This window comes from Nelumbo lutea, chromosome 7, assembly GCF_056320005.1.
Source record: "Nelumbo lutea isolate HS-2025 chromosome 7, American lotus-T2T, whole genome shotgun sequence".
NCBI lineage: Eukaryota > Viridiplantae > Streptophyta > Magnoliopsida > Proteales > Nelumbonaceae > Nelumbo > Nelumbo lutea.
This window is the reverse complement of record NC_142690.1, coordinates 47,725,937-47,744,336: the sequence shown is the minus strand read 5'-3', so window position 1 is coordinate 47,744,336 and position 18,400 is coordinate 47,725,937. Positions and strand designations below refer to the sequence as shown.

The 18,400-nt window shown below is 40.6% G+C and overlaps 1 protein-coding gene across 3 annotated transcripts in view; it reads left to right on the top strand.

Moving 5' to 3' along the window:
* Window positions 1–18,400, top strand: part of CYP59 (cyclophilin 59) — an 86,650-nt gene that overhangs the window by 13,902 nt on the left and 54,348 nt on the right. For all 3 annotated transcript variants that reach the window (XM_088954567.1, XM_088954569.1, XM_088954568.1), the window contains 3 exons: window positions 7,988–8,038; window positions 8,140–8,231; window positions 8,387–8,486. In XM_088954567.1, coding sequence (XP_088810693.1) covers window positions 7,988–8,038; window positions 8,140–8,231; window positions 8,387–8,486 — 243 coding nt within the window. The remainder of the gene's footprint in view (window positions 1–7,987; window positions 8,039–8,139; window positions 8,232–8,386; window positions 8,487–18,400) is intronic.

The window sequence follows — 18,400 nt, the reverse complement described above, 5'->3', positions numbered from 1 at the left end:
TCAGGCAGATACTTAACCGTATAAACCCACTTACAACCAACAGCTTGCTTCCTAGGAGGAAGAGCAGCGTGGTCCGAAGTATGATTATGATGAAGGGCCGAAAGTTCTTCTTCCATGGCACGGCACCACCGTGGAGAGGCAAGGGCTTCCTGGAGAGTTCAGGCAGTGAGGTCCCAGGTTGGTTAAGCTGTAGTTTAGAGAATGAAGTTGAGGAGGAGAGTTCAGGAGAGACCTCAAGCCTAGGGAGTTTGGAAGATGAAGAACTCCAAGAAGATCAAAACAGGGAGACACTAAATTTGGAGTGTCTCTTTCTTGGAGATTGGGAGGGCACACAAAAGGAGATCACGGAGGTACAGAAGAACAAGACAGAATTCACCAACAGAGCAGCTCAAACCCAAAAAGATGGGGTGCAAATGCCGCAAATCCAAGGCCCACAAGTGGATAAGCCTTCACCAAGCCTTAGTGCTAGGCAAGAAACCGAGAAGGCGTTAGCTCATGTTAACCCAAAACTGAATAAGGAAACACCATAGAGAGGTAAATATTCGGGTAAGAGAAGTGGTTTTTGTGTTAACCAAATGGCGGGGAATATTTCCCTCCAAAACGAGGAGACAGGAAACTCCAGCTATTCCTTACTGGGTTTGACAACCATCTGTCCTCCTATGCACCTCGCTACTAAATTCTTAGTCGAGCTTAGGTAACTCCGTCAACTCTGTACATTCAGTTTTTGCTACTGATGAGGTTTCTGTGTCCATTGTTCCAGATTCCCTTCCCAGTTCAGAGTCAGAAGCCTATGATCAGAAGGCCACAAGGAGACATCAGGGGGAGATGAAGGGAAGGAGAGGGTAGAGGAAACTTGCAGGGATAAAAGAATTTGGGGAATCATTGAAAGTATAATGGGTGAAGTTGAAATAAATGAACTAAAGAGGAAGGTTATAAATGAGATAGAAATGGTTTGCAGCGGGGAGTTTGAGGAGATGGCTAGGAGTGGAGAGCACAAAGATATTAAAAGAGGGGAGACTAGTAAGGAGGATTCAATAGCAGAATTTGTTGGAAACCTAAGGTGTAAATTGAAGAACCCAAATGGTCTAAAAGCTTTTCTACAAAAAAGGAGGAGAGTAAGATTAAAAAAAAGAAAACTGAGTGAAGTTGTGAGGTTTAAAAGAGATATTGAGGGGGGTAAGAAGTTTGGGGTGAGAAGGGAGAGAAGGAAAGGGATTAAATAAATCTCTGGTGGTGTTAGGGTTGTCTCCTAAAGTTGAAATGAGAATTCTAAGCTGGAATGTGTGGGGGTTGGGTAGTGTGAGGAAGAGAGCAACTATCAAAGAGGTGATTAAGAAGTTTGACCTGGATGTGGTGTTAATTCAGGAATCCAAGAGATCTGATTTCGACAGCAGATGGGCAAGAGGTGTCTAGAGGTCAAGGGGGATAAGATGGGCGACTGCTCCATCATGGGGAGCCTCAGGTGGGATTGTAAGTTTGTGGAAAGAAGATGTGATGATAGGGTTGGAGGAATTAATAGGAGATCATTCAGTCTCTATGTAGTTCAGGCAGGTGGAAGATGGTTTTAACAAATGTATATGGCCCCAACGGCTACAGGCAAAGGAAGAAGTTGTGGGAAGAGTTGAGTGATATTAGGGGCCTCTGAGAAGGACCTTGGTGTGTGGGAGGGGACTTTAATGTAGTGAGGTTCAAAGAGGAAACCAACAACCCGAGATAGAGAGTGACTACAAGTATGAGGAATTTCAACCAGTTTGTGGACACTTTTGAGCTTAAAGAAATCCCACTCCTAAGTCATAATTTCACTTGGTTCAACCTACAGTCAAGGCTGATATGCTCTAAGCTAGATAGGTTCTTGTTCTCAATAGATTGGGAAGAGTATTGGGGGAATTTGACTTCTAGGGCACTCCCTAGACTCACTTCAGACCACTGGCCCATAATGATGTGTAAGGAGGAAATAAGAGGAGAAGGACCAACCCCCTTTAGGTTGGAAAATATGTGGCTGGCCCATCTGGGCTTCATTGAGAAAATCAGAGAATGGTGGGAGCAATGTAAATCGTCAGTAAAGTGGGAGGGTACGAAATTCCACAAGAAGCTTCAATTCCTAAAATCCCAAGTAAAGGAGTGGAACCGTTTAGAGTTTGGAAGATTGGAGGAGAGAAAGCAGAATTTGATGGAGCAGATAGAGGAATTGGATTTGAAGGAAGAAAGGGGATCTTTAGGAGAGGAAGACAAGGAGTTGAGATGGAGTGTGAGGAGGTAGATAGAAGATCTCTTGTTTCAGGAGGAAATAAGCTAGAGACAGAAATCTATATGTAAACGGCTAAAGGAGGGAGATAGAAACACGAGGTTTTTCCATTCTATGGCAAATGGTAGGAGAAGGAAGAATTTCATTTCAAAATTGGAAGTTGAAGGTACAGTAATTTCCCACCAGTCAGAAATAGCAGAGGCCTTTGTAAATCATTTTAAAGCTATTTTTAGAAGGTTGGTAAATGAGAGGGTTTGGTTGGAGGGGCTGGATTGGCCTACTCTAAGTGGAGCGGACAGGGAGGGGTTAAAGAAGAATTTTGATCTTCACAAATTTTATTATTTAATAAAGCATCTTCTACTGATAAAAAAAAGTGGTTATTTATCAAAAAAAAAAAAAAAACACATCCAATGCTTGAAAACCCTGATTTTCCCTAATTGTATCTGTCAAATTTCATCTTAGGCTATTACCAAAAAAAGAATTTCATCTTAGGCCACATTTGTTACCATATCTCTTAATGCTGAAGAGCGACCATACACTTAAAGAGGCTTTCAGAGCATCTGGTTGCTCAAAAATTTCAAACCACTTCAGTTGTAATGTTTGTGTTGATTAAACCCTAACAAATAAGAAAATAATAAAAAGAAATTGGTTTATAAACACAAAAAATTTCTTTAATAATGTATTTTTTATAATTATAATCTAAAAAAATAACAATATAAAAGTATTTATTACACAATATGCAAAATTGCTTGGTGACTAGGTGAGGCGAGCCTCTAAGGGCACCTTGTTGCCTAGGCGTCACCTTGACAACTAAAGAGGCCAATGAAACCCAAGGGTTTGCTTGAAAAGAAGAAAAAGAAACCTACCCTAGAGAAGCCTTTAGGAGTTAAGGTGTACTCAAGGAGGAAAGGAAAAGGTAAGGATAAAGGCAGGAAAAGGAAAATGAGTGAAGTGGAGAAGTTATATAGATTATGATAGGAAAGGGAACAAAAGGAGGGGTAGAAGAGCGGAAGGCTGTTAGCTAAGGTATTAAAGATAGGGCTCAAAGTTTGACAATGGTATGAAGATCTTAAGCTGGAATGCGAGAGGCCTAGGTGGTATGAAGAAGACAAGGATGGTAAGAGAAGTTCTTAGAAAGGAGAAGTCGGATGTGTTGTTGTTGCAAGAGACAAAACTTCAGGCTGGGTCTTTGCACCATCTAGGGGAGCATCTAAAGGTACTGTCGTGGTTTGGAAGAGCGAGGAGGTGGAGGGTATGGAGGAACTAATAGGGTAGTTCTCGATATCAATCAAATTCAGAGGTTTGACTGATGGTAAGATGTGGGCTTTGACAAATGTCCATGGCCCAAATTCCTATAGAGATAGGTTTCACTTATGGGAAGAGCTAAGTGCAGTTAAGGGTTTGTGGGAGGGACCTTGGTGCTCGGGTGGTGATTTCAATGTAATATGATTTTTGACAGAGTCTAATAATCCAAGTTAGAGAATCACTACAAGCATGAGCAGGTTTAATGAGTTTGTAGACTCATTTGAATTGAAGGAGCTCCTACTACTACAAGCTGAATTTACTTGGTCGACTTAACATCTCAAGCCTTGACAAGAATTACCTCGGATCGTTCTCCTATTTGCTAGCTCAAGGAACTTTAATTGGTGGCCCCTCTCCATCATAGTTGTCAAGGGGACTAGGCAACCATGGGGTGCCCAGGCGCCTAGTTAATCTGTAGATTTCTATACTTCGACCTAAACTATTTTATAAGTTTAGGAACTAGGAAGGGAGTAGGTATGGCTGTTAAAAATAATAAGTGGCTGAGTTGCTGTAACTGCTCAAAAAAATGGGGCAGAGCCCCTGTTTTCTCAACCGCACTGCTGCAGAAATATATATACCTGATGTCTGTAGCCCCTATTTTTTCGAAGAATCGCCCCTGTTTTTTTTCGAAGAAAAAAAGAATTGAAGCTGGGAAGAAGAAGAAGGGAGGAGAATAGGGGCAAAGCCCCTGTTTTTTCGAAAAAAAAAAGCATTGAATCTGGACTGGAGGAGTATAAGGGCGGAGCCCCTGTTTTTTCGAAAAAGAAAAGCACTGAAACTGGATTTAGGTGCCTGCCTAAGTCTTTGGGCGGTCGCCTAGAATACAAAACTCTAGGCATTTGGGCGAGGCGAAACTGGAAAACAGCCTAGTCGCCTAGGCGTTGCCTTGACAACTATGCTCTCCATTTAGATCCGAAAACATGTGGTTGGAAGGTCCCACCTTTGTGGATAAGGTAAATTGTTGGTGGCAAGAAGTAGGTTGTAGAGGTTTGAAGAAAGGGGTTAGCTTCTTGAGGTGACTAAAGGGTTTAAAGGAGAAAATAAAAGCTTGGAACAAGGATCTTTTTGGCAAAGCGGAGGAGGTTAAGGAGAAAGTTACTTTAAGGATTGAGGAGTTGAATAAGAGTGGAGAGGAAAGAGAGGAAAAGTGGAGGTTGAAGCGTGATTTGGAAGTAGTGCTTAGGATGGAAGAGATATCTTGGAGGCAGAAACCCAGATGTGAGCGGCTCTTAGAAGGGAAGGCCATGAGGTAACCGGGGAGGAGGAAATCGTTAAGATTTTTGTAGAAACATTTTTAAGAATATCTTTTTATGTCAAGGAGAGAGGAGTCTTGTTTTTCCAGACATTCAGTGGGAGAGAGTTCCAGAAGCTATAGTGACAACTTTGGAGAATGTCTTTACCCTTGAAGAAATTAGAGAGGTTGTCTTTTCAATGGAAAGATCTAAAGCCCCAGGACCGGATGGATTTTCCTTAGCCTTTTATCAGGAGTGTTGGATCAAAGGGGATTTGTTGGAAGTCTTCAATGTGTTCTATTTGGAAGGGGAAATCTCTCAAGGAATCATTGTCCTCTTTCCCAAGGAGGAGGCAAAAGCCAAAGGATTTTAGACCAATAAGCCTAGTGGGAATTCTTTATAAAATTATATCCAAAGTTTAAGCAAAGAGGCTGAAGAAAGTCTTACCACTAGTAATCTCACAACATGAAGGAGCCTTTGTCAAAGGGAGACAGATTATAGACCATATTTTGGTGGCAAATGAATGTGTAGTAGAGAAGAGGAGGAGAGGGGAGGGTTGATGTGCAAATTGGATTTGGAGAAGGCCTATGATTTTGTGGATTGGTCTTTTCTCTTAGATATAATGGAGAAAGTTGGCTTGGGGGAGCAATGGAGGATGTGGATGAAGGACTGGTTAAGTCATTTCAATATTCAATATTAATTAATGGTGTGGCTAGAGATTATTTCCCGGCAAAAGAGGTCTGAGACAAGGGGACCCTCTATCTCCCTTCCTATTCACCCTAATTGTTGATGTTTTAAGTAGGATGATTTTGAAGGCTGATCAAAGTAATCTGTTTAGAGGTTGGAGGGTAGGAAGACCGGAGGTGGCAGTCACACATTTGCAATTTGCAGATGGCATCATTTTATTTTGCAAGGGACACAATCAAGAGAATATGGGAAGCTACGAGAACTGATTAGTTCCTTTGAATTTGTCTCCAATTTGAAGATAACTAGGGAAAGAGTTGTATAATAGGGATAAATTTTGATGAAGTATGAGATAGATAGCTGAGATTTTGGGGTGTGAGGTTAAACACTGGTCGTTGGAGTATTTAAGGCTACCATTGGGAGGTAACCCAAAACTTGATGCCTTTTGAAAGCCAGTAGTAGAAAGGTTCACAAAGAAGCTGGTGCTTGTGGAAGAGGAACTACCTTTCTCTAGGTGGGAGAATAACACTGATTAGAGTTACCTTAGCCAACCTACTAGTCTACTTTCCACCTTTAGAATTCCAGCTAGGCTAGTAAGACAACTAGAGAAATTTATGAGGGATTTTCTTTGAGAGCCAGGGGATGAAAAAAGGGATCATCTAGTAAAGTGGGAACAAGTTAGCAAAACAAAGGAGAAAGGAGGTCTAGGGATAGGGAATCTAACGTACAAGAACACTTCTCTGTAGGAAAGTGGCTTTGGAGTTTGGAGGTTTCCTTTGGAAGAAGACAAGTTGTGGCACAAAGTTATTGAAAGCATTCATAGGCTAATGAACAATGGCTGGGAGGCAAAGGTCGTTTCTCCCTTAAATTTGAGCTCTCCATGGAAAGCAATTCATGAAGTATACCCAACCTTTATTAATTTCATTAGGTTTGATGTAGATCCGGGTCTAGGGTACTCTTTTGGTAGACCTTTGGTTGGCTGAAACTCCTTTTTGTTCTCTCTTCCCTGATCTTTACTTAGTGTTTGATTACAAGTCACAACCTATCTCAAACTTTGACACTTTTTCACATTCTGGTTTGAGTTGGGACTTTGGCTTTAGAAGGGGGTTGAGGGATATTGAGTGCGGGACACTTGTACGTTTGTACAGGTGACGTGCATGTTATCATTCTTAGGTCCTAGAGGACGAAGTGCCAACAATGAGTTGCTAACTTTCTTATGTTGAGAAGTGATAAAAAAGCTGCAATGACTTTGCCCAATATTCCACTCTCACCATATAGTCTCAATTAGCGCAGCCCTAGTGCATCTTCTTAAAAATTTCCCCTTTTCTTAGATGGTTAAAAGGGTAGAAGAAGCCTTTGCCTAGTTGGTGGTGCATGATAGTATTCTCACTTATGATCACCTGAAGTCTAGGGGATTGCATCTGGTTAGGAGGAAAAAACAGTCCTTCACTTGTTCTTCTCATGTAGTGTAGCAAGCTTCATTTGGAAGTTCTTCTCCTTTCTATTTGGAGTGAGTGTCTTCCAACCAATATTTCCAGCAGAGATCTCCTCCAAATGGCTAAAACTCCAGATGCAGCAAGAAAGCTAGGATTCTCTGGAGCTGTGTGCCTTTTGCAGTTCATTGGTATCTGGAAGAAGAGAAACAGAAGGGTATTTGAGAACAGGTAAAAAAGCATTGAATGTCTGGTAGCAGCAGTGAGAAATCTGATTTCAGACTGGGTCCTTAGACTTCCAGAATTTGATCAAGTATTCAAAGTTGATTTGTTGGAAAGATTCTGGAATAATACCCTTGATTTACAGCCTTGTAATGAAGACTCTTTTTCAGTTTGATTTCTAGTGTGTATTTGGTGTGTCAACATGACAACCAATGGTGTTGAGATGTAATTCCCTTTTTCAATTTAATGAAATTTCTTTTTGATCCTTCAGAAAAAAAAAAGCAACCCAAGTCTAATGGAAGATTTCAGCTGCACCCAAACGTTGAGAATAAAAAATACCTAATACCACACAATTTAATAGAATTGGTAAATGAACTGTAGTTTCACAACTAGCTTTGCAAATATTGCACATTTATGGAGAAAGATACCAGTTAGCCCCCCCCTCCCCTCACCCCCCACCAGATGCTTTGAAGTATTAATTTTCACATGAAAACCTCCCACAATTTGTCCTGATCTTTGGTGTGATTGGCTCTATAGCCAGGGCTTATCAATTTTCTTATCAATAAGAGCTCTTATGATTCTTGTTGAAAAAAAATTTGTCATATTGGGTACATATCATTGGTTGGTGCTGATACACTAGACATGTAAGGTGTTTGTGTTTCATGGTTGGGGTGAGGTTATCTTCATGCTGTAATTTTCTTGTAAAACCACAGTTAAGTCAATCTTTTTTCATGAATTTCATCATTTGTGGTGGTTTTTTGGACACGTCTATCTGTTAATTTTTCTCAGTTCTACCTGAACAAGTCTATGTGAGATTTTACAAATCAGATCTACTCTACATTAACCATATATTTCTTGTTGAATTTCAGTTTTATTTCACATTGCGTGATGATCTTGACTATCTCGATGGTAAACACACTGTGAGTTTTATTCCTACGATGTTTGCTTTATAGGCTTTGGATTCATATTTCTTCCTGATCAACAAAATATGGAAGGAAAACATTTATTTCCATTGGTATAGGTATTTGGAGAGGTTGCTGAAGGATTGGAAACCTTGACAAGGATAAATGAAGCATATGTGGATGAGAAGGGACGACCATATAAAAATATCCGGTCATTCTTTACAGATAGCTTATTTTGTTTCACTTGTATACTTCCATTCTTCTGATGCATCTATCCATGATTAGAGAAGATCATCATCGTTGTTGTTGTTGTTACTGCTATTATTACAATCAACTTAATGACCCATGGTTCCTTTAATGTAACAGAATAAAACATACCTATATACTGGATGATCCTTTTGATGATCCTCCCCAACTAGCAGAGTTGATTCCTGAGGCTTCTCCAGAAGGAAAACCACGGGATGAGGTAATTTCTATTCTTAGCTTCTTTTTTTCATTGTGATCAATGGCCAAATTTTGAATGTGTTGCTTATTTTTTTTGATGAACGATAATAAATTTATTAATTCAGAAGCAGATTTATAGTGAGATCATACAACATCCCAGGGAGAGGCGCAAGCTGCAGCCCCTCCTTGAATCTTACAAGTAAACTGGGAAAGAAAAGCAAGAATGACAACTGAGCCCAAAACAATTCTTCCCTATTTACCCCTTGCTTAGCTAACACATCTGACAAAGTATTTGTTGATCTCTCCACCCACTGTACAGTGACCAACATATTCCTTGTTAACCAACTAAATTTATTCATTTCATTCTTGTAACGCCACATAGCCTCTTCAAGATTTTTCAACCAACCCACCACCACTTTGGAATCCCCCTCGATTGTTAGGTGTTGTAACCCCGGCTGGTTTGCAAATTGCACCCCTTGTACAACAGCTAAAAGTTCTGCCCTGACGGAGTCCCCAATTCCCAAGGGACCTGAGTAGAGCAACAAAATCTCTCCCTTCTCATTTCTCAAAGCACCCCCATTCTGGATAATCCTGGATTACCCATGGTACTTCCATCAAAGTTCAACTTTAGTGAGCCTTCGGATGTAGGAGACCAGCTTGTAATTGATTTGTCCTTTAGGGATGAACACACTCGCTACTGCTGACCAATTTCTCCAAAGGCCATTAAAGGAGAATTGTTGAAAGATTTCCAAGGTCTTTAGCCAAGGTATTGTCCTATTTAACACATATCCTGACTGCTCCTTTCATTTTCTTGAAAAATTCTAATATTCCTTTCTTCCCAAAGAGTCCAAATCAAGGCAGCACGAGCACATCTCCACATAATTCTCCCTATTTTTGTAGGCCAATAAAAGGTAGAATGGTTAAAAAGCATGTGAACTTCTGCTGATAGACTCCAGCTACTCCTAAACAACAAAAGTAGCCAAGCCCAAAGGTCTGCAGAAAAGGGACAAGATATTAATAGGTGGTAACAATCCTCACCATGAGCTCTACAGAGGATACATCAATTAGGAGAAATACAGAGGAAATGTCTTCTCTTTTGTAGGTTATCTAGAGTGTTTACTTTCCCATGGAATACTTCCCAACAAAACACCATAATTTTTTGGGGAACTGGCTTGCACCAAATTTCTTTTGACGGAAAGGGTTGTTGAGTAGAAAGTTGAGAGATGGACTTGAAGAAAGAAGCACAAGTGAAGGCTCCATTGGGTCTAGGAGTCCATACCCTCTTATCTGGCTTGGAGGGATCCAAACAAACCTGATTAAGACAACCAAGCAAGACAGAAAGAGATTCAATTTCATCATCCCTAAGTCCTCTATGAAACCCAAAATCTCAAGTAGGATATAAGGGTGTTCCCAAAGGTGAGACAAATTTTGAGACCACATCTTTTTTGTACAAAGAAACAGAAAATAGCGAAGGGAACGAATCCTTTAAAGGTGTGTCTCCTACCCAAATATCCTCCCAAAAATGAACAGTGTTGCCAGAACAAACTTCATACCTGAAAAAATTGGGGAATTGAGGAAGGGTGTTGTGAATGACCTTCCAAGGTGCTGCTAGGTTAGCTTGCCTTGATACACCAGCATCCCATCCGTTCTCCGACCTCCCATGAATGCTTCCCACCACCTCATGCCACAATCTCTCTCTTTCCAATGGTCATTGCCACAACCATTTCCCTAACAGAGCTTGATTTTTTCTAGTTACCCTCCCAAGTCCCAAACCCCCCTCTTCTTTACTTCTGCACACAATTTCCCAATTAACCAAATGATCCTTTTTTTCTTGTCCCGGCTCCCATAAGAAACCTCTTGTCAACTTCTCCAGTTTCCTAGCTTCCCTAACTGGTATCCTAAATACAGACAAAAAATAGGTAGGTAAGTTAGTCAAGGTAGCTCTTATTAGGTTAATTCTCCCTCCTAAAGAGACATAATTCCTCTTCCATGAGGCTAATCTCTTCTCAAACTTTTCTATCACTAGGGTCCAAAGTCTACTCTCCCTAGGATTTGCCCCTAAAGGAAGCCCTAAATATGACATAGGCCAAGCAGAGGTGGAACACTCAAGACACTCCGCAATAGCCTCGACCTCCCCTACCTCCAAATTTATACCCGATATGCAACTCTTTTCCAAATTTATTCTCAAATTAGAAATACTTTCAAATCCTTTGATTAGCTCTTTTAGGTTTGCTACCTTTTTGCTAAAACCTCATTCACAAAAGATCATTAGGTCATTTGCAAACTGAAGGTGGGTGATGGGGAATTGATGTCTCCCTATTCTCCAACCCTCAATGGCATCTTCACTGTCAGCCTTAGTAATGATCCTACTAATCACATCAGCTACTAAGGTAAAAAGGAAGGGTGAGTGTGGATCCCCTTACTTGACACCCCTTCAAGCTGGAAAAAAGTCCCTTACCATACCATTTACCAGAATAGAGTAGTGACAAGTACTGATACACCAAAAAATCCAACTACACTACTTGTCCCCAAATCCACAGTTTCGCATAACCTCTAATAGCAACTCCCAGTCCACCAAATCATAGGCCTTTTCAAGATCCAATTTACAAATGAAACCTCTCTTCCTAGACCTTTTCATTTACTCCACACACTCATTCGCAATTAAGATCTGATTTGTTATTTGTCGCCCTTGAATGAAAGCCCCATGGGTTTCACTAATGATAGAAGGGAGGACTGTTTTGATCCTCAACGAGAGCACTTTAGCCAGAATTTTATAGATGCTTGTAACTAGACTAATAGGCCTATAATCTTTTGGGTGGATGGCATCATTCTTCTTAGGTATCAAGGCCAACAAAGGTGGCATTAATTCTAGGGCTTATAATTTGATTGTTTGCAAATTCCTTAAGGACTTCAACTAAGTCCTCTTTCAACACCTTCCAACAGTCTTGATAAAAACCCATTGTAAAGCCATCTGGACCTGGAGCCTTGGATCTATCCATTAGAAAGACAACTTTCTTAATTTCTTCTTCCTCGAAATCCCTTTCTAGCCACCTTGCTACTCCGTCATCAATTCTTGGCCATTCCACCTCTTCCACGACTGCTCTCTCATTCAAAGGTGTTCTATAAATCGATTTGAAGTGGTCCACAAATTTTTTGGCTATGTCATCCTGGTTGGTATTCACCTCCTCTCCTATCTCTAGCTTGGTCACAAGATTCTTTCTTCGTCTCCCATTTTCCAAATCATGGAAAAATCTAGTGTTCCCATTGCCTTCCTTAATCCACTTGTGTCGAGATTTTTGTCTCAAACTGATTTCTTCCCTCAGTAACACCTCTTCCAAATCCTTTTTCAATTGTTTCCTTAACATTCTGTCCTCCTCGGTCAACCCATTTTGAGATCCCTTTACATCCAAGTTTTCTATTCGAGAGATTAGGCACAATTTTTGCTCCTCAATTCTACCAAAATGATCTCTATTCCACTCTTTTATTTTGGATCTCAACCTTTTTAATTTCTTATGAAACTTGATCCCCTTCCATCTTACCCCCCTCTCCTCCTCACCCCACCATTCCTTCACTTTTTTCACAAAATTTGGATGGGTAAGCCACATATTTTCGAATCTAAAAGGTTTGGGTCCTGTAGGAAAAAACTCAGTACCTATCTGGATAGGACAGTGATCGGAGGTGACCTTGGGTAACGCTCTAGCAAGCAAGTTTTCCAAACTATTCTCCTAGGCAAGGTTAAATAAGAACCTGTCCAACTTCGGACACAAAGGGGTTTCCTGAAGGTTGGACCAAATGTAACTGGCTTGCAGTAGAGGTATTTCCTTCAATTCACATTCTTTAATAAAATCATTAAATTTCCTCATGCTTGTTGTAATTACCTGTTGGGGATTACTAGTTTCATAAGGGAATCTAATGACATTAAAATCTCTGCCCAGGCACTAAGGGTCATCCCATAGCCCCTTGATTGCATATAGTTCCTCCCACATCTCATTCCTCTCTCTATAGGAATTAGGGCCATAAACATTGGTTAAGACCCATACACACCCATCCTCTACATTCTTACACTTAATGGAAACTGAGAATCTGCCTATCAATTCTTCCACTACTTCCACCACATCCTCCCTCCACAGTGTTACGATCCCCCCCGAGGCTCCCCAAGAAGGAGACGAGCTCCAACCTAAACCTCTAGACCTCCAAACCCATCTCCCATCTAATTCCATAGTTTTGGATTCTTGTAACAACACAATATCGGGTTTTTCCCTTCGGAGTAGGTCTTTGATCACCCTTGTCTTGCTTGCACTCCCTAACCCTCTTACATTCCAACTAATAATTTTCATCGAGATAAAATAGCAAAAAACCCATGAAAAGGCCATAATCTCCTCATTTTGGGCCCTTCCTCCTATCCCCTCTACCACTAAATTCTAAACCTCCCTCAATGTCTAAGATTAGCCTTTCCACTTCAGATATTTTTTTCTTCTTTGTTCCTTTTTTCCCCCCTTCCTAATACAACAATCATCCTCTTTCTTTTCTTCATCCTTTCCAGCCAATGTTTGAGGAAGATTTTACCCTGCTCACACTTATTTTGGCTGCAACATCTCTCTAAGAATCCTTCCTTTTTTTTAGTTCCTCCATCATTGTACAGATCAACTCCCAAATTCTGTCTGCCTCCCCCTTACTACTTCCTTCCATCACCCTCTCTCCTCCTTCCACTATCACCTTCTCTCTTGCAACAGAACCTCCTGGATGGGAAGCTAGAATATCTGTTACAGGCATAGTAGACAAATCAACACCTAAAAATGAATTGACACCCATACCTGGTAGGACGGGGGTAGGGCTAGAATCATTGGAATTGAGTTGCTGACAGGTGACAAATGGTTTTAAGGCCTTTCCCCTTTTTGGACAAAGTTGTGAAGTAGACATAGTGAAAGAATCACTTTCTGACGATCTACCCACTTGGAAATCCTTTTTGTGTGTTTCCGACATTGGAATACCCACATCCATCCTCACGGCCGATTCTTGTCCCTCTCCACCAACATTCTGTAATTCATTAGACTCAGGGTCAGCTCCCTCGATGAAGGGAAGAGGAGTTTTCACAGCTTTAGGACCATTTTCTTTTCCATTTCTAGTCTTCCCGCCACCTGCCTCTTCAATCTCTTCCTCTAAAAACAACAACTCTATATGTAAACTTTCTATTTCAAGTAAATCATTGTTGCTTTTCGAGACAGACTTCCCAAACTTAAAGTTTCGTCTCTATCAGAATCGTCACTGCTGTTCTATTCACTCGACCAATCTTCAAACCCTGTTTTGTTAAAATCACTAGGCTTCAGGTATCTCAGGTTGCGCCTATCTGGTGAGAGACGGTTTGCCAGGTTGGATGGGACCCACTGTAGAGAGCCTCAAGACTAAGAGTCTTGAGATTTTGCGCCTGAACTATTCGACCGAAAGGAGGGATTCGGGGTAGAAGAAGATAGACGCTTAATCTCGTCTATCAGCTTATCCCTCCTCCTAGTCACGTGCTTACTTAAAGGGTCCCTTGGCCCATCTGTCTTGTAATGGGCCTTGGGCTCAAAATTTCTAATATAAGAACCCACCTTTAAAGCCTTTACCTGAGTTGCCTTCTCCGGCCCACCAGAAAAGGGATCCACTCGACTGGGCCCATTTTCTAAGTCTTTTCCTCCCACATGACCTCTTAACAAATCACACCCCCCTGTTTTAATGGTCGAACCAGCAACCCTCCCTGTCTGAGGTTGCTGGCTCAGCCCTCTCCCTTCAGACACTGGTATATTTTTGTCTATTTCCCCTGACACCCCTTTTTAGTGAAACATTCCTTCCCATTTGAATTAACCAATCTCACAAGTCCACGTAATGCTTCTTCTTCCTCCTTCTCCCCTCCTACCATACAAGCCTCCTTCCACAGCCCTGTTTCAATGGAGGATGCTAGCCACACAGAGACAAAACTCCCCTCTGTTCGTACCTCTACTTTTCGTGGAATGTCTTCTGACTTCACACCACTTAGCAGGATTGCTACTGAATAAAGATCACCCCAGAAAGCTCCTTTCAAGATTCCTCCACACAATACTGCTATAGACTCTGCTACTTCTTCTTACCACAGATGGAATGGCAAGCCTATTACACGCACCACCACACCATCTTTGACAAATAAATCCTTGGAGTTGGATGTTGGATTCCATTTAAAGACTGTGAATGATCCGAAATTTGGCTCACCATTACTGTGCTTTTGTATAATTTTCACCATGCCTATCTTCCTTTCCTCATCCAAATGGATGAGAACTGTTTTAATTAAGAAAACGGAGCAATGACAAGTCAAAAATAAATCCAAAAATTGCCTAGAAGATATAGGATGAGAGAGTGCGAAGAAGAGAAGTAGGAGAACTAGGGCTGAACAGTCGAGGCTGCGAGGTTAATTTGACCTCTAACTTTTGCCCAATTTTATTCATTCGATAATGAATAAGGAAATTGCAACTTTACCCCTTATTAGAAATAGAAAGAAGTAGAAGACAAAAGAAGGTCAAAGACAAATATACCCTTATCTACTATAACTAATAAAGAATAAAGGAAACTCCAACAGACCCCCTCAAGTTCGAGCATAAATATCATAAAAATCCAACTTGCTACAAATGGAATTCATCTGTGCATGGTTTAAGCCTTTGGTGAAGAGGTTGGTTAGTTAATCTTCTGACTTCACATAAGGTGTAACCACTTCCTCACTTGTCAACTTTTCTCTCACAAAATGGTAGTCCACTTCTATGTGTTTGGTCCTCCCATAGAACACTGGATTAGATGGCAATTTGATTATCACAAAATAGCTTCATAAGAATAGATACATTAATTCCAATTGCTAGTAACAAACGTCTCAGCCACACCAACTCACATGTAGTATGAGCGATAGCTAATTCCAATTTCTTGTAACAAACGTCTCAGCCACACCAACTCACATGTAGTATGAGCGTATAGCTCTATACTCTGCTTTTGCGCTACTTCTAGCAACTACACTTTGCTTCTTTCTTTTCCAAGAAATCAGATTTCCCTCAAGAAAAATGTAGTTGCTAGAAGCAAAGTGGACCCTGCCTAGTCTGCATCTGAATGCCCTTCTGGAGAAAACTCACAATCCTTCTTGTATAACAGACTCTGACCAGGAGCAGCTTTCACATACTGCAATACTCTTATAGTTTCTTCCCAATGACTAGTTATGGGGTTTTGCATGAATTGACTAAGTACTCCCACACTAAATCAATGTCCAGTCTAGTAATACCGAGGTAAACAAGTTTTCCAACCAATCTCCTAGTCTCCCTGGTTCTTCCAAAGGCTCCCCCTCACAATTAGAAATCTCAACATTTGGATCAATAGGAGTATCAAACTATCAACTAGTTTTTCTCTTAGTAATCTTGTCTCCTCTAGTAAGTATAGAGCATACTTGCATTGGGAAAGGGAGATTCCCAATGCTAGTAATTTTGATCTAGCAACTTCAACACCTAAGAAGTATTTCAATTGTGCCAAGTCCTTGGTCTAAAACTGTTGTTGCAAGAACTGTTTCAAGTCCTTAATTCCCTCCTCATCATTGCCTGTAATGATTATATCATCAATGTAAATTGCCAAGATGATCTTCCTTGACGGCGTGTCTCTGCCAAACATTGAATAATCCACACTACGCTGTTTTAAAGCAAACTGTTTCACCACACTAGTGAACCTACCAAACCACACTCGTGACAACTGTTTCAATCCATAGATTACCTTCATAAGCGGCTAAGCTGACACACTTTATCTACCTCACCTGAGCAACATACCTTGGAGGTTGCTCCATGTACACCTCCTCCTCAAGCTCACCATGAAGAAAATCATTTTTAACATCAAGTTGAGACAAGGCCCAATCAAAGTGGGCAGCTAAAGATATGATGACACAAACAGAGCCCATCTTGGCCATTGGGGAGGTCTTAGTATAATCAATTCCATATAGCTTATTATAACCCTTGGCAACCAGCCTAGCTTTATACCATTCCACACTACCATTAGAATGGTGTTTAATAGTGTATACCCATCTGTGCCCAACAACCTGCTTTTCGAGATGTAATGAAACAAGGTCCCATGTGGGATTAGATTTTAAAGCATGAAAGATCCTCCATCACCTTCTTCTAGTCAGGGGAGACAATAGCTTCTTAGAGAGAATGGGGAATAGGGATAGAAGACAGAAGGGAAACAAATTTCTTGTAGGCAGGAGATAAATGTACAAAAGGAACATAAAGAAATATAGGATGATTAGTGCATGTACGCTTACGTTTATGAAGCACAATGAGGAGATCAAGGTGAAATAGACCTGTTGACAGTGAAGGTGATGGTGGAAAAACAAGAATTAAAGTAGGATAAACAATACCTCGAGGTCCTCTACAATACATACTCTCAGGAGGGGACCTGATTTTAGTGTCAGCACTGTGGTTAGTCATTGGAACAACAATTTCAGTTGGAGTAATTGGGAGAGGTACTGAAGGAGATGTAGCAGAAGACTTGGTAGACGAAAAGAAGGGCAGGGTTTCAAAGAATGTCACATCAGGAAGTGCAAAGGACTTATGGAGTTGGGGGTGAAAACATTTGTAACATTTTTGGGTATGAGAGTATCCCAGAAAAATACACTTTAAGGCTTTTAGATCTAGTTTATCCATTCCAAGACCCAAGTGTTGAACAAAGCACACAGCAAAACACATGAGGAAGGGTTGGGTGGACGGGAAAAGCAAAGAGAAGGGTGAAGCTCCACCAAGAAAAGATGACAATATATGATTAATGAAGAAATGGTTGGTTAGTCACGAGTGTGGGGTTCCATACCCACACTCAGGCTCTAGTGTGTGTGTGGTTTCATACCCACTCCTAGTTGTTTCTAATTTCTTTTATTAGTAGTTTCTAGTTTCTTTTTAGTAGTTCTAATTTCTGTTAAGTTGGGCTGGCTGGCCTTTTTGTTTCTAATTTTTGTTTATTTCCTATTCTTGCAATGATCCTAAAAGCTATAAATAAAGGAGTGTATGGGGCAGTAGATCATTCACCACTGAACCCCTTCTTTCTTTTCTCCTCTCTTCACTCTTTTTCTCTTTTTCTCTTTTTCTCTTTCTCTCTTTCTCTCTTTTCTTCTCTTTAAACCTGTAATACAGTAAACGGTTCTTCTTCTTCTTTCAAGTTGGTATCAGAGCCTTAGATCTAGGGTTTCTCATGTGGATTTAATTCATCCAACCACATGAGAATTGTTTAGGGATGAAAGTTCAAAAAGATCCTTGTTTTGGCTGATTCTTGGAGGTTGCAAGAAGGCTTTAGCAGCTGTCCTAAGATTGGAGAGAGCTTCTTGTAATAAGGAAGAATCGTGTAGGAATTGAGTGATCAAGATCGATTCTTGATCAAGATTGGAGGTGCCGATCAGTTTTTTTTCTTGGTTCTTAGATCAAGATTCAAGGTGCTGACAGTAATCGATTGATCAAGTTTGAAGACTGAAGGTAGCAATTAGTTTTCTGGGCTTTTTTCTTTATAAAGTAAGTACCTTTTCTTGAGATTGATACTCAAAAGGACTTTGTTATTCATTTAGAGAGGTACGGATAGAAAACTTGAAGACTGATATCAATCCTAGGATAGTAGTTTACTGTTATCTAACTGCAAAATCATTGTCCTTGGTCGGCTGTTATCAGCCTTGAAATACAGTTTTTTCTTATCACAGTAGTTTAAAGCCTCTTCTTAACTTAGAATGGAGTACAAGAACCAAGGGGAAGGTGCTTTTGGGACTGGTGATTCAGGTAACATGACTGAAAACACCTTTCGGATTACAACTGTTAAGTTTGATGGATCAAACTACTTGGAATGGGCCCAATCAGCCATGATGACTATTGGGGGTAGAGGAAAATTGAATTTCTTGCTAGGGGATGTGAAGGAATCCTCCAAGGAGGA